We start from the raw sequence: 27,417 nt of genomic DNA, 5'->3' as shown, positions 1-27,417 counted from the left end.
TGGCAAAGTAAACACATCACGCAGTCGGTCAGATCCGCTATTCTTGGTCTGGACTGACATCCAGACAATGTCTGGACCGACATCTAACAAACTGGCTACAGAATCAAGCGATTTCTGATGCAAGTTTCTGCCTCCCTCCCCCCCAAGATAATAGAACATTTTCCCAAATGGAAGGAACCCACTTTAAAAACAATAGGTCTTTGAAATGTCAGCTAAGGCTAGCTTGGCATGCGCTGTGCGCCACAGGAAAACGATATAGCCTTTTTCACTCTCCAACTGTAACCCTTAGATCTGAAGCAGCAAGATGATTAGGAGATGTAAATCCAGTTTCCTGCTCTGCTACCGATTTCCAGCCTCTCCTGTGGAAGTCACTCAGCCTCCCTCCATCTCCGCTCCCCCCGGCGGCATGAGGATAAAAGCACCTTCTGGGCTGAGGATGAATCCAAGCTCGTGAGACGTTTTCATGCCCCAGTAATGGGGATTGGTAGTTGAATTACTTGAACGAGCTTTAAACCAGTCACACGAGAACCGACGCAGAATGGTTTGCAAAAGAAGCCATGAAGCTGCATCTTGGAGGCTATGGCTAGCAATGGCTACGGCTACCTTGGCTCGGTGTACACCACAGTGGACAGTATAGATGCCTCTCTGCATTCTGTTTGAACAAGAACCAACTTGTTTCTGCTATGAATGTATTTATTTTACCCGTGTTTTATGCTGTTTCTCCTCAAAGCCCCTCCTTGTCTCCTCTAGCATGAAAGGGGGAGAAAGTCACCCAGGTCATGAGACTGCCCTACGTGCCAGGAGCTTGGGCAGCCTGTCCCTCCGCAGCCTCCCTGCGCAGAGCTGCTCCCCTGGTCTGCTCACACCAGGCTGTGCCCCTGTCTGCCAGGGCCTCTGTGTGCTCCCCGTCTCCCTCTCACAACGTTACTAGTTCTGATCCCTCACGTCAGAGCATTCTTTCATCTCTAGGTAATTACAGAGGAATTACAGTTAGTGCTGTATCCAAGAGGTAAGGGGTTGGCAAAAGTTTCTCTCTCCTCTCTTCCAGTTTTAACCCCTTTGCTCTCTGTGGTACAGATCTTTTGGTTCTCTGCTGAAGAGACTCCAAGGCTTTAAGGAATCCGGTGTGCACCCAAAAAAGACGTGGAGATCAGCCACCCCCAGCCTGTACCACTCCTGTGAGCAGCGTGTCAAACCAATTCGTGAAAGCCTCCACTGAGATAATCCATTACCAGGGTAAGTGTGATGCCCTAATCCTAGTTAGGGAAATGGGATATTTGCCAGAGCACGGACAAGATAAGGAGCATTAATCCAATTTACACGGAAACGCAGCATTAGGTTGCGAGCTCCTCCCTGACCTTGGCAAGCACTTCTGAAAGGGCTCCTCACTAACAACAGCTCATTAAATGGCAGGATCTGGCTCAGGGTCAGCATCAAAAACCGAAAAGGAAAAACTACTACAAAGCTCTCAAAACTTTGGTGACATTCAGACCAGCTGTGGAGTCAGGCATGACTGCTCTTGTCCTTCCATCACCCTGATGGATTTAAGTGCCAGCAGATGGCTCTCAAGGTCTCGATGCATCTTGCCTGATTTCTGTTCCTAAACAGAGTGCAGTGACACTGCTTGTGTGCACGTGGCACACACACTTCCACTCTGTACCCCTTCCCCTCTCCACGCTGGGTTAGGATCTGTCCAGACAATTTAGCAAGACAAGTCAGACTGCTGGTGACTGTCACAAGTAGGTTCTATCCATTGTTTTCTCTTTCCCACATTTTTATATTTGTTACAGGAATTGTGATATCCAAAAGAAAAGGCTTTGAACTGATGACTTCTCTGGAGTCTAGACCTTGTGATCAGGGTTCTTCACTCAGTCTGCCTTCTGACACACACAGTCCAGCTCTCTGCTTTCTTCTCACTTTTCCACTGTATAAGAGGAAAAAAAAAAAAAATTACCTGTCCTGACATAAACAAGTAGGAACTCAGAGCAAGTGGAGAATGCAAGGTGTAAATACCACTCTACAGCATTTTATTAGCAGGACTACTCGCCTCTCTCTGAAGTCAGCAGTTTTCCTACATGAGTACTGAAAGCTAGTGGAGGTGCAGGTACTCCACTGGATAACCCACGGAGTTACCCACAGACCGGCAAAGACTGCTCTGTGGAGGGGCTGCTCTCTCCATTTAGCAAGTGCCGTGTAGAAGCATCTCTGTGTGCTGCTGCTGGACCAGCATGAACGATGTGTGCAGCCGGACACAGGGCACCAGATGGCAGCATTTATTGTCTGGAGGGCCCAGGAGCAGCCGGACTGGCAGTTCAGTGCTTGACAGTTCATGGTATTAAAGCCCCTAAAGACGGGGCTGCAGCCCCTGCTTCTTCTTCCACCCCTCGATGATCGTTGTACCACTTGGTAAGGGTAATAGATAAAAGCAAAGTGTGGGTACGTGCCACCTTTCCCCACGCCTTTCACACACAGAAGATGGTTTCTTTGCTTTGAGATATGTTTGCTCTCCTTATTAGACATTCACCTTTTGCCTGTTCCCTCCTGCCCGTTTTTTCCTGGAAGGTTCTAGTCCCTCAAGAGGCTCCTGGTTATCATGAATACCAGTGAAGGATATTTAGCAGATTTAGCCCCTGCCAAAGATCTTTTTATTATTTTTTTTTTCAGCAGATATCATTCAAATAGCAGACCTATCAGTAGGAGCAGGGTTTTATCTGAGAAGGAAGAGCTTGGTTGGAATTTAAACGCTGAGCTAGGGGAAAGCCTAAAATCTGTCAGAAGGTACCTAACCCTTCTCATGTCGAGCGGCAACACGCAGGGCTGGGAAAGGCCCTTCTAGGCACAGGGGCTGGCTTCCCAGCTTCTCCACCTTATTTCCTCCTTAAGGCTTGAATACATACACCCAGGGCGGAGAACGCAAACCAACATCTGTCACACAAAGTTTTCTGCATTGAAAAATATTCACAATCAGATGGCCACACTCTGGACTGGTTTTAGAGTTAATGACTAAGTTGAGGTTGTTTCTGTCAATGGTTACTGCACACAAAGTAGAGTTACTGCAATCACAGGATTGTCAGGAAAGGGAAGCCAACTCCTGACATATTCTTCCCAGCAAATGCATACATCAGGGCAAGAACTATCCTTCTGGTGTCTGGCAGGGCTCTCTGCTGTCTCTGCCAGACCATTTTCCCCAGGTGTGACATATACCCAGATCCCAAGAAAAATCCTGGGATCTAACTACTACCCTAACTACCATCTCCTTCCAAAGCTGTGTTCCTGAAAAATCAGTTTAGCTGTTTCTTGACATTTGACACATTAGAGGTACCTCATTTCTTTACCAGAAAGACCCACAATTTCCACACGCAGCCCCTCAGCTTCTATTTCATGCCCAAAGCCCAAATGCCCCCATCTACCGGAGCACAGATCCCGAGATGTCCAAGGGCTCTTGTGAGGCTGGGTGTCACCAACACACAGAAGCTATTCCAGCCAGAGGAGCAGCTTGCCCTGATGCTGGTCCTGGTTTTAGAGCCACTGCCATCCCTGTGGCATGGCTGTACTCAACAGCAACACCTGCTCCAAAGGTCACCAAAGGTTTTCACACTGTAGCAGAGGACAAGAACTCTCTGTTCCTCCCACCTCTGCTAACTAAATGGCCCCTGTAGGCAGCTAGCTGAAAGGAAGATTGACCAACATAGTTGCATCAGTCGAGCTACAAAAACAATTGTGTTGCCCAAGTCTCAGATACTTCTGTGGCTCTGCTCTATCAGTCTTAATTTTAAAACCAGCTCATGGTGATTACCCAAGCAACAGTTGCTCAGAAGCTGGTTTTTGAACTACAAGGCACCGACTCCCTGGTTTTGTTTGTTGGGTTTTTGTTTTGTTTTGTTTTAAGCTTTTTCCTGCTCCACAACTCCATTTTCCATCTGACATCCCTGTTTCAAAATCCAAGTGTGCTGATCGACAGGGACAGTCTCAGGACATTCAAAACCAGCTATTCTGTTGAATTTTGGGGTTTTATTAGAGCTTCCCACTAGGCCCCTATGAATAGAAGATGTTTTCCCCCAAAAACATGATGAATTTAAAATTATTTCCCCTGCAGCAGCCCTTGCAGTGTCCCTCATGCGCTGTGTGTCCCAGGGACGTTCTGCCATCCGCCTCACTCCAAGCTAATGTTTTGAAGCTGTGTGTTTTCATACTTCCTCCCCATAATCTATCATTGTCACAGTTGCAGGTTATAAACTCTGTGACAGGGGAATTATTACGGACACTCGAAGGCCCACACGCTGCAAAGGGGGATTAATCGAGGCGGATATATGCGTCCACATGGAGTCTGCCTCATGGAGATGGTATTGCATGTGGCTCTTTTTTCCAAAGTCCTGTGGTGCACATCAAGTGATCGAGGGCCAATGACTTCAGCACTCACATGAGGATTACTCATCTAATGAGGGGGTTTGCAGGCTCTGCCCCTGCGTTTCTGTGCGCTGCTAATGTCATCGGACTGACTTGCAGAACATCGGTCATTTAGGGACTGGCTTGGGGTTTGTTTTTCCTTGCCTCCCCCCCCCCCCCCGGCCCAGTTGATGTGACCCCACAAGGCAGCAGCGGCGTTAGAAGCTGTTCCCTACGCAAACGTTGCAAGTTTAGCGTCTAAATTTTGTCAAAAAGGGAAAAACCGCCCCTTCGGAGCACCGGCCCGCGGGTGGGCGGCGGTGACAGCGGTGTCACCACCGGCTCCCCCATCCCTCTTCCCCCCGGGAAGCCGCCACCCCCCCGTACCGCAGCGATGCGCCCCCAGATGTGCCCCCCCCCCCCCCAACATCTGCCCGGGCCCGTCTGATGCAACGACAACATCACCACGTGGCCACGCGCAGCCGTTCCCCGCCGCCAGCCAATAGCAGCCGGTTCCGCTAACCCGGGAGGCGGGACCGACCCGCCTGCCCCTCGTCCATAGGTCAATCCGCGAGTCTATCCGCGGGTGGGGCGGGTTCTCCGGCGAGGCGCGGGCCAATGGGAGGCGGCGCCGCCCCTGGGCGCCGTGGAAGCGGGCCGGGGCCGGCGCGGGGGCCGGAGCGGGCCGAGCCGCCGCGCCCGCTCCATGGAGGCCGCGGCCGAGGCCCCGGGGGGGCCCGCGGCGCTCAGCTGCTTCTCCTACAACCAGGACTGCACGTAAGCGGGGCGGGGGGCGGGCGGGGGGGCGATGGCAGCGCGGCGGAGCCCGAGCCGGGCGGGGCTGGCCCGGCCCCACCGCCCGTGACAGCTCGGAGCGGGGCCGGCCCCACGGCGGGACCCCCGCGGGATTACACACACACACACACACCCCTCCACGGGTCCGCGGGGCCCCGGGCGAGGCGCTTCTCCCCACGGCCCGAACGGGGCTGGCCCCGTGGGGTCCCCCGGCTCACAAGGCCCTACCGCTCGCCCCCCGCTTTGGGCGCACCCGGCTCTCGGTTGACATCCCAGTCGCCCCCAGGTTGGGTCCCTGGGAGGCGGCAAATTCCGAGGAATGGCTGGTTTGTCGCTTCCCCAGCAGTCTGGGAGGCAGTTTGGATGGTCAGGGAAGTGACTCCCTCCGAGGGCTTTTTCCCTTGGCCTGTGCTGTGGCCACTTTGTAGCTGGCAGAGTTGCCCAGGGCTCCGTGCGGGCTCTTGGCAAGCAGCCTGTGCCAAAGCGTGGCCCCCCCACCACCTCAAGACAACAGAGGGTTTCCTTGGAGCCTCTCGCCCTTACACCGTTGCTAACCTGGGGTTTACCCGCTGCAGAGCCAACCCTCTAAGAACCATTTCCAACCGGGACGACAACCACCCCAAAGCAGCGAGCCACATCTGGCAGCCCTAGCCCGGATTATGGGGTACCAGATAAGGATCACAGATACCAGCCTCACCCCTGGAGATATCGTTACCTGTGCAGCCCCGCTTTGCATTTGCTGGGGCTAAACAAAGAGCGCTTTGATGGGTGGTGATGTGCTGCTGACAGGAACCTACTGGCCACCGCCACCAGCACAAGCGCTGTGCGGTGGTATTCTGGGCTGGCTGCTGATTTAAGACCTAGAGCTTGCTGCTTACTATATCTGGAACCGAGTGGAGCCAGCACTTGGCATGAGCGTGCCTTGCGCTGCATGCCTGCACCCACTGCTGTGGGCAGGGAGAGCAAAGCTTCCCCAGCCCTCACAACTCAGGGTGTCAGTGCAAATAGGTCAGCTCTCGGTTTAGGAAACAGCCCCTTTTTATGTCACAGAGGTCCTGTTTGCAGCCTCCTGGGTAGAGCTAATGCCTGTTTGTTCATTTACTAGCCACAGGACCATACAAATGTCTCAGTGGTTTACTTGCCTTCTGTTGGCTGCAGTAGCCTCAGATGGAAAGCTGAATTCTTGGGTTTGTTACTTTATATGCTTTAGGTTAAGAGTGGAAACTGAGGTTGTGCCTTCACAGATCCCTGTACCAGGAACTACCCATTTCCTCTCCCTGCAGGGACTCTTGCTGTCACCTGGAGGCCTTTAAGATCTGAACTAGCCGGTTTTTGTCTTTGCAGCTCCCTGGCAATTGGAACTACAACTGGATACAGGCTTTTCTCCTTAAGTTCTGTGGAGCAGCTGGACCAGGTCCACGAAAGCAGTAAGTCTCCTGTTTCACTGCAGTAGAATATTGGCTGACAGACTTTACCTGTATTACTGCACTCTGGTCTGCCTCGAGGGATGATTTTGCTCACTGCTGCTGCAGAGAGGGCATCTGTTTCTGCTGTACCCCTATCAGGAGAGGAACAGCTCTGGTTCTTGCCCATGCACAGCAACCTTTAGAGTGAGCTACAGCCTTGGAGAAGCTTCTGAACAGCCAGCAGTACTTTAACAAAGTTGAAGGGCTCCCGCAAGTTTAGAGTCTAGTTTCTTTTTCACTGCTGTCAGCCTGACAGGAGCAGTTTGTCCTGCAAACCAGCATTTGGAGGTAGTTTACCACTAGCATGTTTCAGATACACAGACAGGAGACCACAGACACCCAGCACAGACGCTGGATAACTTGCAGGCTTTTAGTCCAACATGGTATTTACAAGGAAGATGTTTTGAACAGGTTTCCCATGTAAGAAGGTCATTTACAGCAGGCTTTCAGCTATTAGCTGTGCTCAGAGCAGCATGCAATGCACTTAACAGCCTGAAACAAGTCAGGCCTCATGGAACATGCACTCTAGTCTGGTTCAGGCTGTGGCCAGAAGTGTTTCAGCTGAGATGCACTAAAGACACCTCACAGCTGGGATGTACTAGGCTCTCTCCACTGGCTATAGAAGGAACTCCAGCAAACAGATGTAGCTGCATCATCTGGAGCAAAGTGCAGGCTCCTTTCCTCTTTGCCTCACAGCAGCAGGCCATAGACTTAGATCAAAAAGTATTTAGGAGTTTGGATTGCACCTAGAGTCAGGCCAAAGAGAAGCAGATCCCTGCTGGTGACACACTCCACAGACAAGGTGATGGCCTGAAACACAAGCAGCCCTTGTACCTCCAACACAGCAAAGCCTAAGCACTGAGGACGTTCAGGGCTGCCTGCATGAGAAGCCCTAGTCACTGATGATTTAGGTACAGGTCCACCATAATCATGCCTTCTCAGGACAGCAAGAGCCATCCCAAACATGGTCTCTGCAAGACATACCACACCACTGTTCACCACAGCCATGCTAGAGCTCTCAAGAGACCACAACCCCAGTGACATGTTAAAAAGTCAGCCTAAATGTCCCTGAGGAAGCTGGGAGAAATCAGACACCATGCAGAATAAACAGTGGGTTACACACAGCTTGTTCCTTACCTCAGTAAGTCCTAGCTTGCTCACACCCTCCAGAAAAGTCCCCAGCCAGGTTGGGTGAGCTCCTCTTTTGTATATCCCGTTCCCAAAGATTAGCTTCTGGTGGAGGGCCCTGCCCAAGAGAGGTACGAGGGCCCAGTCAAAGGGGGCTGGCTTAAGTTCTACCTTTGGGGGAGGTTCGTTAACCCCTTTCTGCTCTGACCTAAATGTGCCAGGTAGAAGAAATTTTCAACAAAAGCACCTTAGCACAGAGTGTTCCAACTCTTGAGTTGAGTCTTTCTTGTTGCTGCAATCAAACCAACTGTAAGCCAAGCTAAAGACTCTGCCTTGGTTTCCTTCTGTGCCCAGATGAAATCCCAGATGTTTACATCGTGGAGCGTCTGTTCTCCAGCAGCCTTGTGGTTGTGGTCAGTCATGCCAAGCCACAGCAAATGAATGTCTACCACTTCAAGAAAGGGACAGAGATCTGCAACTATAGCTATTCCAGTAAAATACTGTCCATCCGGCTGAATCGGCAGGTAAGAGGTTGGGGAAGGGGTTAGCCAGGGTTGTCCCTCTCTGGTTCTCTGCTGGTGTTGATGGTGCCTGGGGAGGTGTGCACAGAGGCTGTGGAGTGGGACAGGAGGGGTGGGTACCTGTCCTCTCCGAGCAGCTCCGCTTCAGGCTCCTCTGACAGAGGAGCAGGATGGCTGGGGGTATCATCTGCCCTGACTGTTTGCTTCAGTAGAACAAAGCTAAGTCCTTGTTTTCACAGCAGTTACACAAAGGCTTTTTGTTGTCTGCCTTCTTGCCTATTCAGCATGCAGCCCTGCCAAAAAAACACCTTTTCATCTTCCTCCCTCCCTTGGATTCCACATCCTGACTTCAGGCCCACTTCTGCCATCTTGGTTGCAAATGAGACCTTCGAAATTGGTAACCAAACCCAGGAGTAACTTGAACTCTGTGGATGAGGTGAAAGGCTGCTTCTCAAATATTGCTAGCAGCCTTGTTTTATTTTTAAAGGTATAGAAAGCATTCAGGCCACTTAGAAGAAAGCTTTTAGAGCGTTATTCTCTGAACTGATACAGCCTCATGCAGCCCTGAGCCCTTTTGGAGGATTTTAAGTCATCTTTTCTTTTTGTTCATAACTATTTTCAAAGTATATGCCATAAGAAGCAGAGGAAATTTTACAATGAAGAAATAAGCAGTCTGTGTAATTGTATATAATCAGCCTCTCCTCAGTTAGCAACAGTGAGTCCTGCAGTAAGGCTCTCCCATAAGGAAACTCTGGGTTGAGCTTCCAGTAAAGCTGTGTTTGACCAGAAGTTCCTGTACTACAATTAAATCTGTCCTAAATTGATTTTTTTCACTTAAACTTACAATGAAGCTTTCAAAATAAGGACTTCCTTTGAATTGCAGATAGATGCATGTGTATAAAAATAAACTGGGAAGTTCTGCTTAGCAGCTCTAGGAGATTAGTGTGAGAATAAAAGAAGTTCAGGCTTTTCCCCATGCGCTGCTCTGGACATTGCCTGAAGATGACGCATAGACCCAGCCTTGCATCAGGGTTCCTTGGCTGCTTTGTGAGCTTGTGCTCAAATCCTGGGCTCAACTCATCCTCTAGTCGTAACAGACACACCTGGAGAGATCTGAAGATGCTACAGATACTTGGGTAGGCAGAAGAAAAATCACTGTTTCAGTCTATGTTCAAGATTTAAATGGGTGGCTGTTGGGTTCTGCCTGTGCTGTGACATGTGAACCCCTTGCCTGGGCTTCTGTATAAAAACTACTTCGTTAAAAGTCCATAGAAGGCTAAATCCCATACGAGGCATTAACACAGGAAAATGGTGGCAAATAAACCAGGATCAGGACTCAAACAGATGGTGCATGTTTCATTTTGATCTCTCTGTGAAAAGTGCTCCTTGTGCAAACAAGCAAGTCCCTCGGTGGTTGTTGATCCATGGGAATGCTTTGTTCCAGGCTCCATCTTAACTCTGAGTTAAGGTGGATTGTGATTTCTCTCAAAGCAGGGAATAAGGCCATGCTGTGGGACTGCTGAAGAGCTCCAGAACCTCCCTGGGTTTTCATTCACTGCTGAAACCCTGCAGAGCTCTTTGGAGAGGTTTGATACATTTTGCTGGCTGTGTCCCTACCCACCACATTTAAGCCCTCAACACACAATTCCCTTATCTAATTTGATTCATGATAAACTGAAGTACTAGAGAAAAATACCAGTGAGCAGTAACATTTTGTACAAGCCACAGTGCCTTGAACCCAGTGCAGCAGTCCCAGCACTGGGCACCTTCTCTGAGGCTCTGTCTGTGTGCACAGTGAGGATTAAACCCATTCCCCACCTCAGCAGGGCTTGTGCTGACATTAGTGTGGGCTACAGGGCTGCGTGGAGGGCAGGAGGCAGAGAACCAGCCCTCTCCAACTCGTGGTGAGCTTCTCCCGGCCTCCTTCGCCTGTTCAGCTCCCACCCCCATCGCTTTCCTGGATTTTTGTCCCTGTCAGCGCCAGCATCTTGCTGAGCTCGGGCTGCTGCTTTGCCATCCTCTGGCAGCCTCCCTTCACCTGTACAGCAATAGCAGCGTGTTTTGCAGTTCTGGGAAAGCACGTGGTGGCTTTGCCGAAGTCAGCTGTATAAATATTACTCTGACGGTCTCTGCTAGCAAGTTGATGGCTGTTACTGTAGAAAAGGCAAAGTCTTCCTGGAAATGCAAAATGGCTCTGACACAGCCCCAGATGCTGTGGTTAGCAGGAATAGAAGTGGGAAAGAGTTTGATCCGAGAGCAATGGTGGAACAAGGCAAAGGTTTTCTAATGTGGGTGTTTCAAGTCAGTGACTAAGCTCCACATTTAGATACTAAATAAGTGGCCTCATTTCTAAAGAGGTGGAGGCTTCCTGTACATGGATTCGGGTGCTCCAACTTCAGGAGCCTGGATGGAGTCTGGCCTTAACATTTTTATTGGGAGGTTTTCAGCACTTCTGGACACTTGGCACTAACGTAGGTGGAGCTGTGCGCTCACTAGACATAGAATGCACAACCCTTCAGGCAGATCCAAATCCTGGGCCCAAAAAAGCCTGTATGCAAAATGTTTCCCTGGTAACACGTAGAGATCTGGACCAAGCTGAGACATAAAGCTGAGTGGTCACTGAGATGGTGGCCCAGTGCTCAGGTTACAGCATTAGGCTTCCTTTCTCCTTCCTGCCTTCCCTCCCCATCGCTTGGCAGCTGGCTGGGTGGGTGGCTGTTCCTGACGAGTGCAGCAGAAGAGGTACAAGCACATGAACTTGGAAATACCCATCTGCCAAGATGGTGTAAATGTGACTGTCCCTGAACAACTGTTTTCCAGCCCAGTTTTTATGCAGTTCTGCAGGGGCGCATAAAGCAGAGTCTTGCCTGCTGGTCCCAAATGGGAAAAGAAACATTAATTTGCTGAACAGATGCATTAGGTTTAGCAGCAGTGGGAGACCCAGCACCTAAATGATCGCTCTCTTGTCAGGAAAAAGTCAGGGCAAGGCGTACATAGTCCCATCTGTAGGCATCCTGACAAGCAGGATCTTATGATCAAAAAGTAATTTGCTATGAAAAGAACTGCAAAGAAAAGTTGGGGTAGGTAGACGTCAATCAAGGCCCATGGCAGGGTATAACCCTGATGGGTCTTCGTGTTCCTGGGGTCTGGGGCTGTGGAAGATCAGCTCTTAGCAGAGAAGTCATGAAGTCTTATCTGCTTTCTGAAGGAAGACCAGAAGCAGGCAGCTCTCAAAAGCAGAGACATACAAAATCAAAGGTTGTCCAGTGAGAGGGGATGGAGGAATGTTCTGACGGTGACGGTTTGGGTGTGGGAGCAGCAGACAGAGGCACTGTGCCCATGCTGGTGAGGTTCTGTGCATGTCCCTTGTGTCCTTGCAGAGGCTGGTTGTTTGCCTGGAGGAGTCAATTTACATCCATAACATCAAGGACATGAAGCTTTTGAAGACTATTATGGATACACCTCCAAATACAACAGGTAAATGTGGGAGAACTGTGTGAAAGGGAGAGATCTGCAGGAGCTCTGTAGAGCCACAACACTCGAGTTAGAATTTAAACCAGCCTGTGGCTTGTGTATCCCAATGCGAGAACTGTCAGTGTTAGGTTAATGGTTGGACTAGATGATCTTCAGGGTCTTTTCCAACCTTGATGATTCTGTGATTCTGTAATTCAGCACTGGGGAGCCAAGAATGCGTGGAGGCAGGCAGGCTTGGGAGAGCAGAAACCCTGCTCAGTCCTGAGCAAACCCCTGCTCTGTCCTTTGCAAATATGTCAAAGGAGAGGAGAAATGGTCAGCGTGGTTTGACTTCACCTCCCAGGTCCGGTCCCTTCCCGTTCCCCCACGAGATGTGCGTACAGCTCACAGCTTCCCGCAGTGTGCCTTTATTCTCTTTCACAAGCAGAAAGCTCTAGGGGCAGGCCAGGGCCGCAGGTTTTCCTCCACACATATGACAACCTGAAATTCTCCCTCCGGGGCTCCCTGCCTTGCCTTCACCATGCCCTGCATCAGAGTCCCGTGGCGTTGTTGCTCTCCGGATAAAGGAGCCCCGTGAGTCAGTTCTGTGGTGTCACGCCGTGCTGCAGAGCTCCGTGCTCCCTGCAGACCTGCAGTTAACCCAGGTTCTCCTTTGCCCATGGACAACTGCTCCAAGGTAGAAAGCTCCTGTGATTACTTACAGGCTTGGGGTCAGTTCTCAAAGTGATTAGCTCTGTGAAGATCACCCGGGGCAGAAAATGCAGCCAGGCACAGCGCTAATTCCCTGCCAGGAATCTCAGGAGCCTGGGTTGCCACCTGATATTATTCCATATACGCTGCAAACCCCACGGGCAGGGCAGGTGGCTGCAGAGCAGATCCACTCCGTGCAGCGTAGGTGAATCCAGCTTTCCTGCTCATGGGAGCTATTTTTAGCCACGGAGAGGAAAACTTGGCGGAGCGCCTGCAGCGGCGCTGCTGTGTGTTGCTGTGATATCCCGGTCGGTCGCAGGCTGCAGCATCATTTCACGGGTGGTTGATTGGGAAGTTGCTGATGCGCTCACGCCTGGCTTCTGGGCTTTCAAGGGATGCTCTTCTGGTGGCTCCCCTGACCTACTTCAGGTCTCAACAGATGGCTTCTCCATGTGGATTAAACATACTAATACTGCAAATATAATTAAAGTTTAAAACCCTCCCAAGGAAGCCCAGCAGCGGCAGGAAGGGCAGGGATACCCAGGCCTGAAGCTGTTCTGCGGTGGGGCTGAATGATCAGGTCATGGTTTAAGAGCAACAGCAGTCACCACCCGCCAGGCCAGGACTGGGCTGCTGCAGGTCACAGAACTTCATACAGGCTTAATGTTTTAAAACCCTTTTACGGCAGCAGCTGTCGTTGAAATGAGCTGAGTGACAAGTGCTGTGCCACGCGTGCTCCCTTTGTCCCTGGACCATCTGCTTTGGTCCCAAGCTTGACCCCAGGATGGCATGTCCAGGAGGCCGAGGCAGTCCAGCCTCACCACACAACCTGTTTTGGAGTGGGGATCTGTGCTGGGGGGCTGTAGGAGCATATGGCAAGTGTACCACGCCCCCCCCCCCAAAAAAAAAAAAAGTGTGTGCCCTGGGCACGGTAACACCAGCACGGTGAGGACCGGGATTTGCTGCTCACCCCAGCCAGTCGCAGTTTCCTGGTCAGGACCCACCTCCCAGTCCAGCCTCCTCCACGCAGGAGAGGAGAATGCCCACAGGGGGCCAGCCTGTTGTTTTTCATGTGTGCTCAAGCATGTTGGTTTTCACGTGGCTCATGTCAGGGGCAGGATTTGTGCCGAGGAAGTCACCGTGCTCATGGTGACATGTGCCACCAGGGCACATCTCGGAGACAACTGCAGCTTTGGAAACCACCTCACGTGGCTCCCCCCAAGCCCCACATGCGCCTGGATCTGCTGGTTTGGGGGCAAAGCCAGGCTTCTCGGACATGGTAGCTTTTTTCCGTGCTCCTCAAGGAAGCCACCTGCGATGCGGCATTCCCAGAGCTGCCACCCTGAGCAGCACCAGCCTGCCTCCTCCCTCCTGAGCCTGCCACTGCATGCACCAACCCTCCTCAAGGCTGTGGGGCTGCCGAGAGCAGAGGAGCATCTTCAAAGGCTGCCCGTGTCCCTTGTGATCCTTGTTCTTTGTGTGTCCCCGAGGTCAGCCCAGTACACTCACATCTGTGTTTTCCCCTGGCCTGGTTTCCCGTCCGGCTCTCCCAGCCAGGCGTGGAGCAGAGGGAGCGGGTGACTCACCAGCTCAGAGCTTGCTTTGTTTAGCTCCAGCGTTCTCTAGATCCTCCTCTTGGAGAAAGGGCTGTGCTGATCCCCCCGTGCTGCCTGAGCCGGGGGAAGACCATCCTGAAAAGACAGGATGCTTATCACGAGCGAAGTCTCTGGACTGTCTTTGCCCTCCTGCTATCCCTCCCTCTTTGGGTGCCTTTTAATTGCCTGCGCTTTGCTGGTGCTGGTGCCTCTTCTCCCCGGTGCGTGCGGTCCCTGGCATGATGTAAATGCCTCTGATTGATAGGGAGTGCATCCCTGGGGCCCCTGGCTGATCCTGCAGCTCCTGGCTCCACTGCGGTCTCTTTGTTTAGTTATAAACAATGACCTAAAACGAGAGCTTCGGCCGATCCTTCCCCGCTGCTGGGCCTGGGCCAGGGCCATGTCCTGACACAACGGGTTGCACGGCATGTGGCCGCATGTCCGTGCATATACGTGCAGCATGCGGGCGTCCTGTTTGGGGAGTGTGGCAGCATCCCCCGCAGCCTTTAACCCCACGGCTTCCTCCACACGTGGGATTAGGTGGGACCCCCGGGTGGGGGCCAGGAAGCTCAGGTCATGCTGAAGCCTTGAGTCAGATTTGAGAGGACTGTGAGCACACGGACGTGGTGCAGGAAGCAAGTGAGACCCGTTGATGTGACAGGATTCACTGGGATGGGTCCTCAGCCAGCGGCAGAAATGAGAGGCAGGAAGAGATGCTCTTCTCTGAGGTCACCTGGGGGACAGGCAGATGGATGTACCCACACACACATCCATCCATCCGTCCCTGTCTCATCCTGTAATTCCTGCTCACTTTGAAAGGGGTGTTGGGGAACCTTTATGCTCACGTTGGCATAAAACCAGATGGCTGTTATAGGGAAGAATATCCTCTGTGGTTAAAATTTAGCTAGGTTCAAGTTCCTTGTCAGCCAGAAACTCCCTGCACAACTGTGGCATTTGCTTTGTCTCTCTCTGCTTCCCTTTTCCGTTCAGAGAAAAAGGAAACAGTGCTGCTCAGCCCCACAGCTGCTGCCTTGCCGTGCCAGCCTTCACGTGCCAGGCTTCGTACGGGGGCTGCGGCCCTGCTGCGCTGCTCCTCTGAGCTTCTGCCCTGGCACCTACACCCTGCACACACCTGGAGGTGCCCAGATGTGCCTGGGCACGAGTCCTGTTAGCCCTGAGATCAAGATGTCCCTTGCTGTGCTTCATGCGCCTATTCCTGCCTTCTCAAAGGAGATGATTAAGGGGGAGAAGCCAAGAGTGTGTCCAAATTCTGAGCAGGGTTTGAGGAGGGGCCAAGGGAGCTGTACTGTCCCCCACGGCCGAGGTGTGGCCAGCACACCCGGGGCCGGAATCTGCCCCAAGATGAGGCACAGCCCCAACCCCCTGCCATGTCCATGGCCACGTTTCTGCTTTCCGTCCTCCACCAGCAAACAACCTCCTCAGCTGCGTCCTTCTCGCCTTGCCAGGTCTGTGTGCTCTCTCGATCAACCACGCCAACTCCTACTTGGCTTATCCTGGCAGCGCGACCAGCGGAGAGATCGCGCTTTACGACGGAAATACTTTGGTAAGTGCGAAGCTCGCCCATTTGGATACCGGCAGGGACTGAAAACAAACAGAACCACAGCAAAGCCAACCCAACAGGGCCTTTGGGAAGGATAAATAAATACACTCCACCGAGCTAGACTGCAAGGGAATTGCTCGGAGAGGCACATTCCCCATCCCCCTTGCTTGGATGTCATGCGAAGCAGACAGACTCTTTGAGATCAGAACATCCATCTCCTGGTACAGGATATTAAGGGAAATGTGACCTGTTACCCTGTGGCCTGAGGGCTGCTGCCAGGCTGACAGAGGGGTTCCTATAGGGGGTTCAGCAGTGTATCCCATGGGAGTGGTGTGGCTGGGGTGCCTCGGAGAGGGTTGGGGTGGCTCCAGGCGCAAGTGCAGGACCTGGAGCAGCTGCTTTGCCACGCTGCAGGCTGGAAGAGATGCCAGACTCGAAGTCACAGAGAGGGCGAGGTGTCCAAAGCCCCCTCAGGAAATCTGTCCCTGGCTGAAAGCAGGGTCATGATTATCTGCTGTTTATGCCAGGGCTTTGGATTACATAAGGCTGTCGCTCTGTACGTGCAGCGGGAGCTGAGGATCTGCAGCAGGGGAGGAGCAGAGCGCAAGGGGAAAACACGCTGCTGCTGTGAGAGGTACTAGTGAGGGCCTGGGCTCCCTGCAGGCATCAGGGTGGTGGTGCTGCAGCAGGATTTGCAGGGAGGCTCCGGCTGGGTCTCTGCACAGAGAAATGCCAGGCTGTGGAGCGGGCGCAGCTGCGATCCCACAGCCTGGAGAGGTGGGGAGCTGAGGACCTCTGCCCCTGAAATGAGCTTTCTGCAATCACAGTGGCTGTAGTAAGCAGGGAGTGAGCTCAAGGCAGGGCAGAGATAAGTGCTGAGGATGTTGAAGGGGTACCCTAAGTGCGATACGATCCTGTGAATCCATACTGGCACGCCTGGATAGGGTATGAGGTGGGGAACACCCTGCCCTTACCCAGTCCAAGGAGCAGCGTGTCTCTGTGCTCACGTTCCCTTCTGCCCTACAGAAAACAGCCTGCACGATCCCTGCCCACGACGGGCCTCTGGCTGCTCTCACCTTCAACTCCACCGGCTCGAAGCTGGCAAGTGCTTCTGAAAAAGTGAGTGAGCGCTGCTGCGAGCACCCTCCCTGCTGCCTGTGGTCCCTGCCCGCGGCCGGCAGCGGGCACCCAGCCAGCTCTGGGGCATCAGCTGCCTGGAGTGTGGAGAGCAGGACCTCTGAGCTGCCCGTTCCTAAGCACGGCCAACAGGAGTGGCACTTAAAGGACTCTGACTTGGAGGAGGCCAGTGTATCGGGTTCAGATTGACTCCAGCTGGCAAACAGGAGGGGCCTTTGCACATCCTGGGTTTCCTGGGTGTGTCAGAGAAAGGGTTTATGCTCTTTGCCCTGCTCCTGCATGATCTTTCCATTTGCATTTTTTGCAGGGCACAGTCATTCGTGTATTTTCCATTCCTGGGGGGCAAAAGCTCTATGAATTCCGGCGAGGGATGAAAAGGTCAGTTCATTCTTCTGTCGGTGACAAGTACACAGAGGGCTCCCGGAGCAGAAATGTAAACAGAGGGACAGGGCAACGTCAGATCCTGGTGGCTTTGGCATCTTTTGCAGAAAGAAAACAAGAGCAAACGTATCAGATAGAAATGTCATTGCGCCAGACAGCCACGCTGTGCCCAGCTGCCTCCGGCAAGTTTAGTGATTCAATTCAGTGTGTCGCAAAACAGGGCGATGGCAGAGAATAGAGGTATATTCAGTCCATTTACCCTGTCCTTTCTTGTTTCTTACTTGAAATAATGAAGTCCCCAAAGTTACCAGCCCAACTCTTGCCTGACCAAAGGAGGTGCTTTGAAGCTACTAAGTCATTTGCTCAGAGCCCAAGTCTCGATGGCAGCAATGGGCTGTTGCTGCCCTTCTGCAGGCTCCCGCAGATGTTTTCAGTAGACCCATTCCTCACTTTTCCCTCTTCCCCATCCCTGGCCTGTCTGTGATTTTACACAAACTTCAGCAAGTGCAAAAACTGCCGTGACTGAGACACCCTGGCCCTGCTGAACCCGTGTGGGAGGAGTTGCCGTATGTATCCCACTGTCCAGTGGCTTTGGTTATCCTCCCCGGCCTTTGCAGTACGAGAAGCTTTAGCTGCTGTAGCGAGGCCGGCACAGATGTTCACTCCGCAGGCAGCTTTGCAAGCAAGGACATTCCCACCTCTCTGGCTGTTTGTCACTAGCTCGAGGCTCCCCCCAGCTCTGCTGAGCAAAGGGAAATGCTAGTCAGTCAGCCGGCAGGCTCAGCAGCAGCCAGGCAGGGTGCTCCTCACCACGTATGGGTCCTGTCCTCTTCTCTCTGAGCAAAACCAAGCGGTTCCCCCTGAGCAGTACGCCGTGAAGTGACCAGTGCTGTCCTTGCTTGGCCCTAGGTATGTGAACATCAGCTCTCTGGTGTTCAGCATGGATTCCCAGTTCCTCTGTGCTTCCAGCAACACAGAGACCGTGCACATCTTTAAACTGGAGCATCTCACTGACAGGTGAGGGGGTTAGCCTAGGTTAATCTGCCTGCCCCAGGGGTGGCTCGGCTTCAAAGGTCTGCCTTTACACAGCTGGCCTCCATTTCCTCACCACGTACTCTCCATGAGCAATACCAGCTGCAAACTGTCTCTTTGGCTTTGTGTCCTGAGGGACTCACTCCTTGGAAAAGCTACAGACTGCATCCCTGCTGTCTGCCTCTCCAGGCCTGCTCTGGGTTTATTAGCTGCCACTGTCCCCTGCCTCGGAATCACAGAATCATCTTGGTTAGAAAAGCCCTTGAAGATCATCCAGTCCAACCATTAACCTCACGCTGACCCTTCCCAACTCCACCAGATCCCTCAGCGCTGGGTCAGCCTGACTCTTCAACCCCTCCAGGGATCCCGGGGACTCCCCCCTGCCCTGGGCAGCCCATTCCAACGCCCAACAGCCCCTTCTGCCAAGAAATCCTTCCTCAGAGCCAGCCTGACCCTGCCCTGGCCTCCTTCCCGTGTGTCCAGCTAGGTGGGCACACACCGTGTGCAGGTGCTCCAAAGAAAGCCTTCATGTACCTCAGATCAGGATCATTTTGTCAGTCCCTGCTCTGTTTTGTCCCGCTGATTGCCGCAACCCCACTGATGCTGCTTTGTGACCCCCCTCAGCCGGCCAGAAGAGCCTCCAACCTGGAGCGGTTACATGGGAAAGATGTTCCAGGCTGCTACCAACTACCTCCCTGCTCAGGTATCGGGCATGATGAACCAGGATCGAGCCTTTGCCACTGTCCGCCTGAACATCTCCGGACAAAGGAACATCTGTGCCCTCTCCACGTATGTATCTGCATCCCTTCTGCCGCGCCAGGCTGTGAGCAGACACAACTATCTCTGCAGAACACCTCTCTCTGTGGCCCCTATCTTGCAGCCGTGCAGCAGGGGTGTGTGCTGTGCCTGGGTGGGAGTGCAGGTGTGGTTGGACTCATGATGCTTTTCTCATCAGGATTCAGAAGCTGCCTCGACTGTTGGTGACCACGTCAGATGGACATCTCTGTATCTATAACTTGGACCCGCAAGATGGAGGGGAGTGTGTCTTAATTAAGAAACACAGGTAACTGTACCTCCAGACACATCTGATCTTTAAAAAATTAAGGGATATTTCACCTGAAAGCATGAAACGGAGCTGTAGGAGCAAGAACGTTAGAACTGACTTTGTGATTTTAGCTGCCTGATCTGACGGATGTGGGTGGGGACCGTGTCAGCAGGCAGGGCCGTGGGGCTCCTCGCAGCAGAAACCAGAGACACCTCAGATCCCTCAGCAGCTGCGGGGCACCTGAGCTGAGCCAGCAGAGGCGGGCAGGCTGTGCCTTGGGAGATGCCTCCGGTGGCAGGGGGGCACAGCACCTTCCCCAGGCGCGAGCGGGTGCAGGAGAGCTGACTTTGGGGGCAGGATGGTGTGGAGCCACGCTGGGAGCTTCCGTAAACAAACCCGGCATGCAGTGCCAAAGCAGCGTCCTCCGTGCTGCTCCGTTTGTATGCAAATTTGATTAAGCACATACAGCCCCTCCTCCACCCCACACCCCCCTCATCTGGGCTACTTGGCTCCAGATGTGAAGCCTTTGGGGTGGGGTGCGATGTAACATGTGCTCTAAGCTGGGAGGTGGCTGACAGCCAGGAAAATGCCAGCAGTTTTTTGAAAAGCCACAAAAGAACCGGCACTTCAAAGCTGCGCTGTCCAGCGTGCTCCGGCCGCCCTCAGACACCGCTGACGCCCGCCCGCCCGCTCCCAGCCCGAAGCAGCCGTCCGGAGCTGGCGGAACAGCTTTGTATGTGGGTTCCTCTTAGCATCAGAGGACTGAAAAGGGCCCTTGGGTCATGAGTTACGTTACATCATACTATATCTCTGTTCAAACTCCGTCCTAAACTAGCCAGGGCTGCTTTTCCCATCTAGTCCGCTCCTGTTGGAAGCCCTTTGGAGCCCCCTCTGTGATTAGAAACACTGTTCGCCTTTGTAACCTAAAGCTTTTGTGGTCAATCTCTTCCCTTCTATTCTCGTGCCAGCATTGTCCTCTAGCCGAAGTAGTGCTTTCCCTATCTTCTGTTTCCCCCCCTGCTTTATTTGCAGAGCACAATGCTCTCCTCCTCGGCGGCGCTGCTAGGGCTGCAGGCAGTGCCTGGATGCAGTGATGTGGATGGGTGATGTTCTTCAAGGAGATGTGGGTGCCTGTGCTTGTCTTAGCTGGTGCTGAGGGAGGAACGGTTGGGATCAGAACTAACTCTTCTCCCTTCTCTTGCTCCTGTACAATTAGTCTGCTTGGCTCAGGAAAGACGGAGGAGAACAAAGAAAACGACCTTCGGCCTCCGTTACCTCAATCTTACGCAGCAACTGTAGCCAGACAAAGTACAGTGCCTTCAACTTCGACCATGCCAGGTAGGCATCATATCTGCCCTCAGGCAGGAGCAGAAAAGCCACCTGGGGCAAAGTGGAAAGTCTCCCAACTTCCAAGGGTTGGACCAGAACCACCACTGGCGCAGTGCAGACTGAGGCAGCAGGACTCTGGAGCTCACCTCGTTCATCCCCTGCCCCAAATCCAGGCCAGGCGTTTTGTGCTCTGCTTCCCGGGGCCCCTCGCCAGCACTCCCCCCCCCCGGTGAGAGCCGTACCACAGACGGGTCTCTGGCAGAGCCAGCACCACGGCCGAGCTTCCCCGTGTGTCAGACAGCAGCTGCTGCCGGGCTGGTTTCCCGGAGTTGAAACCGTGGGTGTAGAAGTCAGATCTCACTCATTTTGTGGCAAGATTGCCACAGGTTCTCCCAAACCTGTGACACCTTACCCTAACGAAGCTCGCACTAAATTATTGCAGAAGGCTGGGTGACTATCTCATTATATTCCCAAGTCTAAAGGGCCACACGCAGATGTGGATCTTACTCTGAAATTGGGGCTTACAGCCATGGTGGGAGGAGGAAAGCCTGTGCCACAGGAGCTACCCAGGTAGTCCACTCCCTAATCTGTAGTGTCCGTGGGGATCACTTTCTCTTCCGCAGTCCCCCAGAGTTCTGCCAAAAAGCCAGAGAAAGCAGCTCAGGGCGAAAAAGGTGATAACACGGTGTCTCCACTGTTTGTTTCCAGCCTCCTTCCATCCATTTATCCGTAACATTCTGTATTTTGACTTGCACAGGTTATTCGGAGGACGGCGGTGCCCTGCGAGGAGAGGTTATCCCAGAGCATGAGTTTGCAACTGGACCAGTGTGTCTTGATGACGAGAATGAGTTTCCTCCTGTGAGCATTCGGGACCCCTAAAACTGCAATTCAGCCCTCATGCTAAGAAGAAAGTATTAACCTCTTACAGAAGAGATACTGTTGCCCCCACCTTGTCCCAGCTCACTGTGAAGCCTAAAATAACTAATTAAGTTATAGGGACAGTGCCAGGAAAAGTACACCTCCACCTCCACTAAATGGCAGCTAGGGACGGGGCACAGCTGACCAAACCTAATTAGAGATGGATCTGAACGAACTAGCTGAATGAAGTGCAGCTGCACAATGACGTTCAGATCCAGATCTGACCTTTGTGCCTTGCGCAGATTTCCAGTATTACCAGGAATAGCTTTAATTTCAACAAAACCATCGTTTGGATGGGGCTGTGAGCAACCTGGTCTAGCAGAAGGTGTCCCTGCCCATGGCAGGGGGTTGGAACTCTATGAGCTTTAAGGTTCTTTCCAACCTAACCCATTCTATCATTTTATTCTACGATTCTGTGATGATTTAGAAATAGAAACTTCACACTCCCTGTTGCATTTACAGTCAGTGGAATTAGTTTATGGAATGCAACTGGGACATACCTGAACCTCACCAGTCTCTTCATTTCCAAGTTAACTGAAAAGAAAACTCCTTTTCCAAGTACAAAGATGAAAGTCATAATGAATTTTAAACCGTTTTATGATTTTTATATGGCACTTTATCAGTTACCATTGGAAGAAGATACTGGCCTTTTAAAATCTAACTTAAGCCTGGCAGTGTCTCTCCTGCTCCTCTTCCTGTTACACACGCATTTGTTGTGTTAAGTATCTAACCCCTAAATGGGCAGATGTTGGTGCCGTGCTATCATCTGGTTGTAATCAACGGTGTCTTCATAATAGTAATGCATTAATACAGCAGAATGGATTTCAAGTTGTAGACTTGGCAGACTTTTGAATCCCTTACTCCGTTTTTACATATCCTGCTGTTGGAGTTTTACCTGAAAAGGAGGAAGGAAAAACTTTTATCAGGATCCCAGGATTTGTTCCATATGCTGAGGCTGACCTCTGTGAGGCACTTTCCTATTAACTGATGCAAAGTGTAATTTAGATAAAAGGTGATTAGCTCACGACTCCCTTTGAAACAACGCTACCTAAATCCGAATCAAGTCGCATAAACCTTAGACCAATTCTCTTTTGTTATCTGTGACATAACCTGCTGCAAACTGAGAACAAGAGTTTTCTGCAAACTGAGAACAAAAGTTTTCTAGTTGTCCGACTCCCTTACCCAAGAAGGATATTTAAAATGTCTCCCCTCTGGTCAAAGTTGTGTGGCCACAGAGAAGCTGGTGGCCCAGGCCCCTGGAAGGAGCAGCAGGGCCAGAGAGAAATCCTTTGCTTCCTTCTGATGAACCTGCTCTTGAACATGTGGTTTGGGGACGAGCAAATGCCAGCAAGCAGGAATCACGCTGCTCCTGAATGAGCCTTCCTGCTGGGACTCTGCCGTGTAAAAGCAGCCCCAGACCCCCGCTGTACAACAGCAGGTGCTTTATTAAATGAACTTTGATCTCTCAAAATCTTGCGCTGTAATGAACCTGACAGAGCAACTCACACGTGTCACGTTAGGGAGGAGGTTGGTGTGGGAGGGAAGGCGCCTTCCAAAAATACTCCCTGATACGGTGCCTTAGCAGTTGGAGCTTCCAGATAAAGTCCCTGCAGCTAGAACTTAGGGTTTGCCCCCCCCGTTGCTGACGGTAATGTGTTCTGCATCTGGTCTACCAGCTAGCGCGGCGCTGGCTCCCGCTGCGTTAGTGCATACGGGGAGTTGGTCGGGATGTTTTGATGCTCTGAATTTCACTGAACTTCGTTGTTTTCTCAGCGCTGAGATGTTCGGTCTCAGTGACGTGTTCAAGGGGGGTTTCAGGCATCGGTCACTTCTGTGCGGAGAAGGAGGGAGAGAAAACCTGACCTTATCCAACAAAAATGTTTTGACAGCATTCTGCTTTGTGGAAACATGGGAAGGGTTTTTGTTTGTTTTCCAGTGTGCAACAAAAAGACATTTAAAAACCTCAAAACTTGTGACAAAATGGAATATTCACCCACAGCCCACGCCACGAGTATGGCTTTGAACTTAAGACATACTTTTGGAGAAACAGCAGTGCTCAGACCCAGCAGTTCCTCTCCATTTTGAAACATCTTGCCTTCCCCCTGACCTCAAGCAAGACTTCAGAGGCTCAGCTGTTAAAAGCGAGGAAAAGCAGCTTCAGTCTAACATAAAATCTGTTGCTAATTGCTGAAAACTGCCTCTTCATTAAACAGAAGGAGGGACAGATCAGAGGAGAGATGAGAAGCCCAAGGAGGGCTCATAAAAAGTGGCCTCAACAAGAGTGAATGTGGATGGTGCTGCTGATGGTGCCAGGACTGCTGAAGGATCCTGTGCCAAGAGGTTAAACAAGTTCAGTTACGTCTCTTGCTTGCGCTGATGGGGTGGATTAAGCGCTTTCAGGTCTGCTGTTGAGCTGATGCAGGAAGGACTCGGTGTTATTGAGGTGGACAGCAGGCTAAAGCCTTCAGAGAGAAGGTGCCGCTCTGGAGTCGTGCTGGGAGGAGGCTGCGTCGCCCTCGCTCTGCCTGTCAGAAGGTTTTGTGGGATGGGAAGAGCAAACCCAGCTCTGGCTGCAAACGGTTGTGGCAATTAGGGCTGTTTTTCTAGGTACCTGTCTGAGCAGCTGCCGCTTTTCTGTGGGTTTATGTGCGCTGGTAAGGTTTCCAGCAGCGTCGGGAGCTGTTGGTGTGTGCTTTGGGCCAGGCAGGGCATGGCTTGGCCAGCTCGTCTTTCGGCTCACCCCACCAAGGCACGGCCAGAACAGATCTGGGGTAGTGCTGGGAGGTTTGACAAAAGAAATCCTACAGGATTCAGCAGGCAAGATGGCCTGCGTGGACCTGAGGCATGCAGCCAGGGGATCTCCTTAAAACTTCAGGGATTCAGTAGGAAAGGTGATTTCTTCCAGCAGATTGCTCGGTCCTTTTCCAGGCACTCATGAGCTGTCCTGCGTCTGGCTGAAGCTTGGCAGCTTCAGGACCAGAGTTAATGGGCAGGCTTTATCGGGAGAGCCATTTCATTAAGTCAGGCTAGATTGCAAACAGCGGGCAGCTCTTCAAGGACAGCTTCCCCTCCCTGCTATGCAGATACCTTTCACATTGATTTTTGGCTACCTCCAAAACTGGGCAGCCTGCCTGTGCTGCCAGAGGATGCTGCTGCCTTGTGGCTCCTGCCTGCAGTGTTGGTTACAGGGTGCTCAGGGCAGAATGAAAACTCCCCCCGGCAGCCTCCAGCAGCTCCCGGGAAGGACGGACGGGCAGGATCAGGAGCTCCAGCAGCCCGTGCACCGCGGCCACCCTCGCCAGCACGACGTCCCCGCGCCGGCAGCGCTGTTGTCTGCAGAGGGGAGAAATCCGTGCCCCAGCGTGGGGCCCATACACATCCCTTCTGCTCCAGACCACGGGTCTTCATACAAGCAATCAGGTTTGCGAGTGCATCTTCTGCTCCGTGGGATTGGTCTTTGCTCAAGTTCCTCCTTGCTGTTTCCTGGATGGTGTTTCTCTCATTCTGTATTGTGGATATGTGACATTAATGCTTTTAAGTGATTTTTTTTTTTTTTTTTTTTTTTAAACAGCTGGCTGTTAGCAGAGGAAAAGCCGTAGATTTTACAGTGAGACTCTCCTAGTAGTCATGTTTCACGGGGGATAAGCAAATTTGGCAGAACCTGGCCAGCCTCTTCTTCCTCACGGCAGCTCCTGCCCTGGTAGCTCTGACAGGCATTTTGGGCAGCGGGGGCTTGCAGGATTAAGCCCAGCTTATCAGTACATTATCTGAGGCCCCTTGGGAAACGTGCGATCCAGTGCCAATGCTTGTGCCTCCAAACTGGGCAAGTGATGGTCCTGAGGCCTGTGGAGAGATGGAAGCCGGGAGGAGGAGCTGGGGCCATGGGGATCGCAGCCGTGCTGCTGGCACACGCAGGTCACGTCTGGCAAGGCTGGAGCTGGTGAAGGGGTGATCTGCGCCCTGGCTCGGGGTTGGTGTCCGCGGAGGCACCCGCTGGGCACTGCAGCAGCCCCACAGCTCTGCCCAAGCCTCGGCCAGACGTCCCTGCGCATCTTCCACCAGCATCCCCAGCCTCCTCCCGTGGCGGGAGTAGCTGATGGGAAGGGTTCGGGGTCCTCGCTGCTGCCTGTTCTGTGCACCTGCTTTACTCTTCCACTCAGAGGTTTTGCTGATACTTAGGCGAGGCTTCCCCTCACCTAATCCAGTCTAACATGTAGGTGTTTAACTCCAGGCTCCATCTGCAGACCCTGGAGAGACACGGTGATGCACAGCACACACCGGTCCCCTCCCACCATGCCAGGAGCTGAACTTTTTGGGGAGGACTTAGTGAGGCAAAGGGACTTCACCCCCAGTAATCCAACTCCCGCAAGCCTGGCTGTGCTCAGCCCAGTGCCAGCTAGAGGCAAGACACGCTTATCACCAAGCCAGATGGTTCCTGTTCCCAGGACTGTAAATTTGGGGAGGGGGAGAGTAAATAAATAAACCGCTCACAAATCTGCCTTTGAATGGAAAGTAAAACACTGCAGGACATCCCTCCCCCTTCTCCTCCCATGTGCGTAAAACCAACTTGAAACACACCCTGTTGCTGGGAAAAGTAAGGCCATTCTGTTTTGATTTTGGTAGATAATCTTGTGCCGTGGAGGTCAGCCGGGCAAAGCGAAGAGGTCATGATGAGAAGCAAACATCCGCGCTTAGGACAGCTGCTGGGAAGAGCTTTGGAAAAGCCATGAATTTCGAAGAACAAATTTGTGAGTCCCCGAGACGAGGAAAAAAAAAAAAAAAAAAAAATCCAAGGTGGGCCACTGCTTTTTCCTACAGTATGTTTAAGTGAATACCTGGCCCCTTGTTTTAATTCGTGTCTGGGTGGGGTGTCAATGTACTGTATGCACATCGCTATATTTAACAAACTATATGTTAGAACCACAGTGTAAATGCTAATTTAATCAGATTTGTACGTAACCAGAATTTTATATACCCGTTTGTCCCTTTTCTAATTTATGCTGTTTTATGTGTATAAATGTACTTATAGGAAAATATATTAAACTTATGTCTTTGTACAGTATATACATACTATTTTACCCAGGCAAAGTATTTTTGCAGTGATATTAGAGAAGATGCCATTTGCTATGTTTAAAGACGGAATAAAGTCACGGTCTGTCCCTGGCAGCTCGCTGCCCGTGCTCCTGCTGTTCTTTGTGGGGCCCTAAAGATGTCAGTCTTGATTAAGTTTTATGAGTGGGAGAGTGGGTTTGGGGGGGATGGCTGCTCCCACACCACCCGACCCCCCCGGCCAAGTCCACACAAGTCCACTTAGGGCTTGTCCAAAGCAAGGTCGGGGTGTGTAAATCGGAGTCAAAAGTTGTTTCAGAAAACCCTGACCCAGCTGCTGAGAAATCCCTGTGGTTTCTTAAGTTTCGGTTGCAACTTTGATTTTGCCTTTGCAGCACCCCAGGCCTTTGCATCTGCCCAGAAATGGCCCCGTCAGAGCTCTTCCCCCCCCCGGCATCACACTGGGATCTCCAGGAGCAGCTTCTCTGCCTGGAGCCCTGATCTGGGAGACCTCGGGGCAGGGACCTCTCCCTGACCTCAAAAAAAAAAAATAAATGCAGTTACACCATTGCTCTTTCCATGCAGAGTTGGTGAGAAGCAGCTACCCCAGCGCTGCACTGCAAACCTCTTCCCCCACACCCTCCCAAAAAAAGCCTTTTCCGAGCGCTGGGACTGGGGTGACTGTCTCGGTGTGATCCCTGGCCTCTGCTGTGGCAGCACCAAGCAGCCGCCAGACCAGCCGAGGAGGGCAGCACTCGGGGAGAGCCCAGGACACCCTTTCCTTTACAGACAGTTGGGTCTTGAGAATAACCCCGTTACTGAACCTCAGCGGGCAGCTGGCAGGGCAGCTGCTCCGCTCCCAAGAGCGCTCACCTCCTGCCAGCCAGGAATTTTCTCTCTGCAGCCACAG

The 27,417-nt window shown here is 52.2% G+C and overlaps 2 protein-coding genes across 2 annotated transcripts in view; one reads left to right on the top strand and one right to left on the bottom strand.

Annotated features, from left to right (window-relative positions):
- The first annotated feature begins 5,023 nt into the window (after nucleotides 1-5,023).
- On the top strand, nucleotides 5,024-26,630 carry WIPI1 (WD repeat domain, phosphoinositide interacting 1). Its single transcript, XM_074922047.1, has 13 exons — nucleotides 5,024-5,163; nucleotides 6,526-6,608; nucleotides 8,130-8,299; nucleotides 11,677-11,773; nucleotides 15,522-15,619; nucleotides 16,643-16,735; nucleotides 17,061-17,131; nucleotides 18,044-18,151; nucleotides 18,791-18,955; nucleotides 19,122-19,229; nucleotides 20,428-20,549; nucleotides 21,298-21,398; nucleotides 26,082-26,630. Exons 1-13 carry the CDS (start codon nucleotides 5,093-5,095, stop codon nucleotides 26,127-26,129), a joined length of 1,335 nt encoding a protein of 444 aa, XP_074778148.1. The 5' UTR covers nucleotides 5,024-5,092; the 3' UTR covers nucleotides 26,130-26,630.
- Nucleotides 21,425-27,417, bottom strand: part of ARSG (arylsulfatase G) — a 34,778-nt gene continuing 28,785 nt past the window's right edge. Inside the window, exon 13 of the transcript XR_012634771.1 lies at nucleotides 21,425-22,353. The gene's annotated coding sequence lies outside the window, so the exon portion shown is untranslated. The remainder of the gene's footprint in view (nucleotides 22,354-27,417) is intronic.

Source organism: Athene noctua, chromosome 18 (genome assembly GCF_965140245.1).
Source record: "Athene noctua chromosome 18, bAthNoc1.hap1.1, whole genome shotgun sequence".
Taxonomy (NCBI): Eukaryota; Metazoa; Chordata; class Aves; order Strigiformes; family Strigidae; genus Athene; species Athene noctua.
Note: the sequence above shows the minus strand (reverse complement) of the source record. Positions and strands in the feature narration are given on the sequence as shown.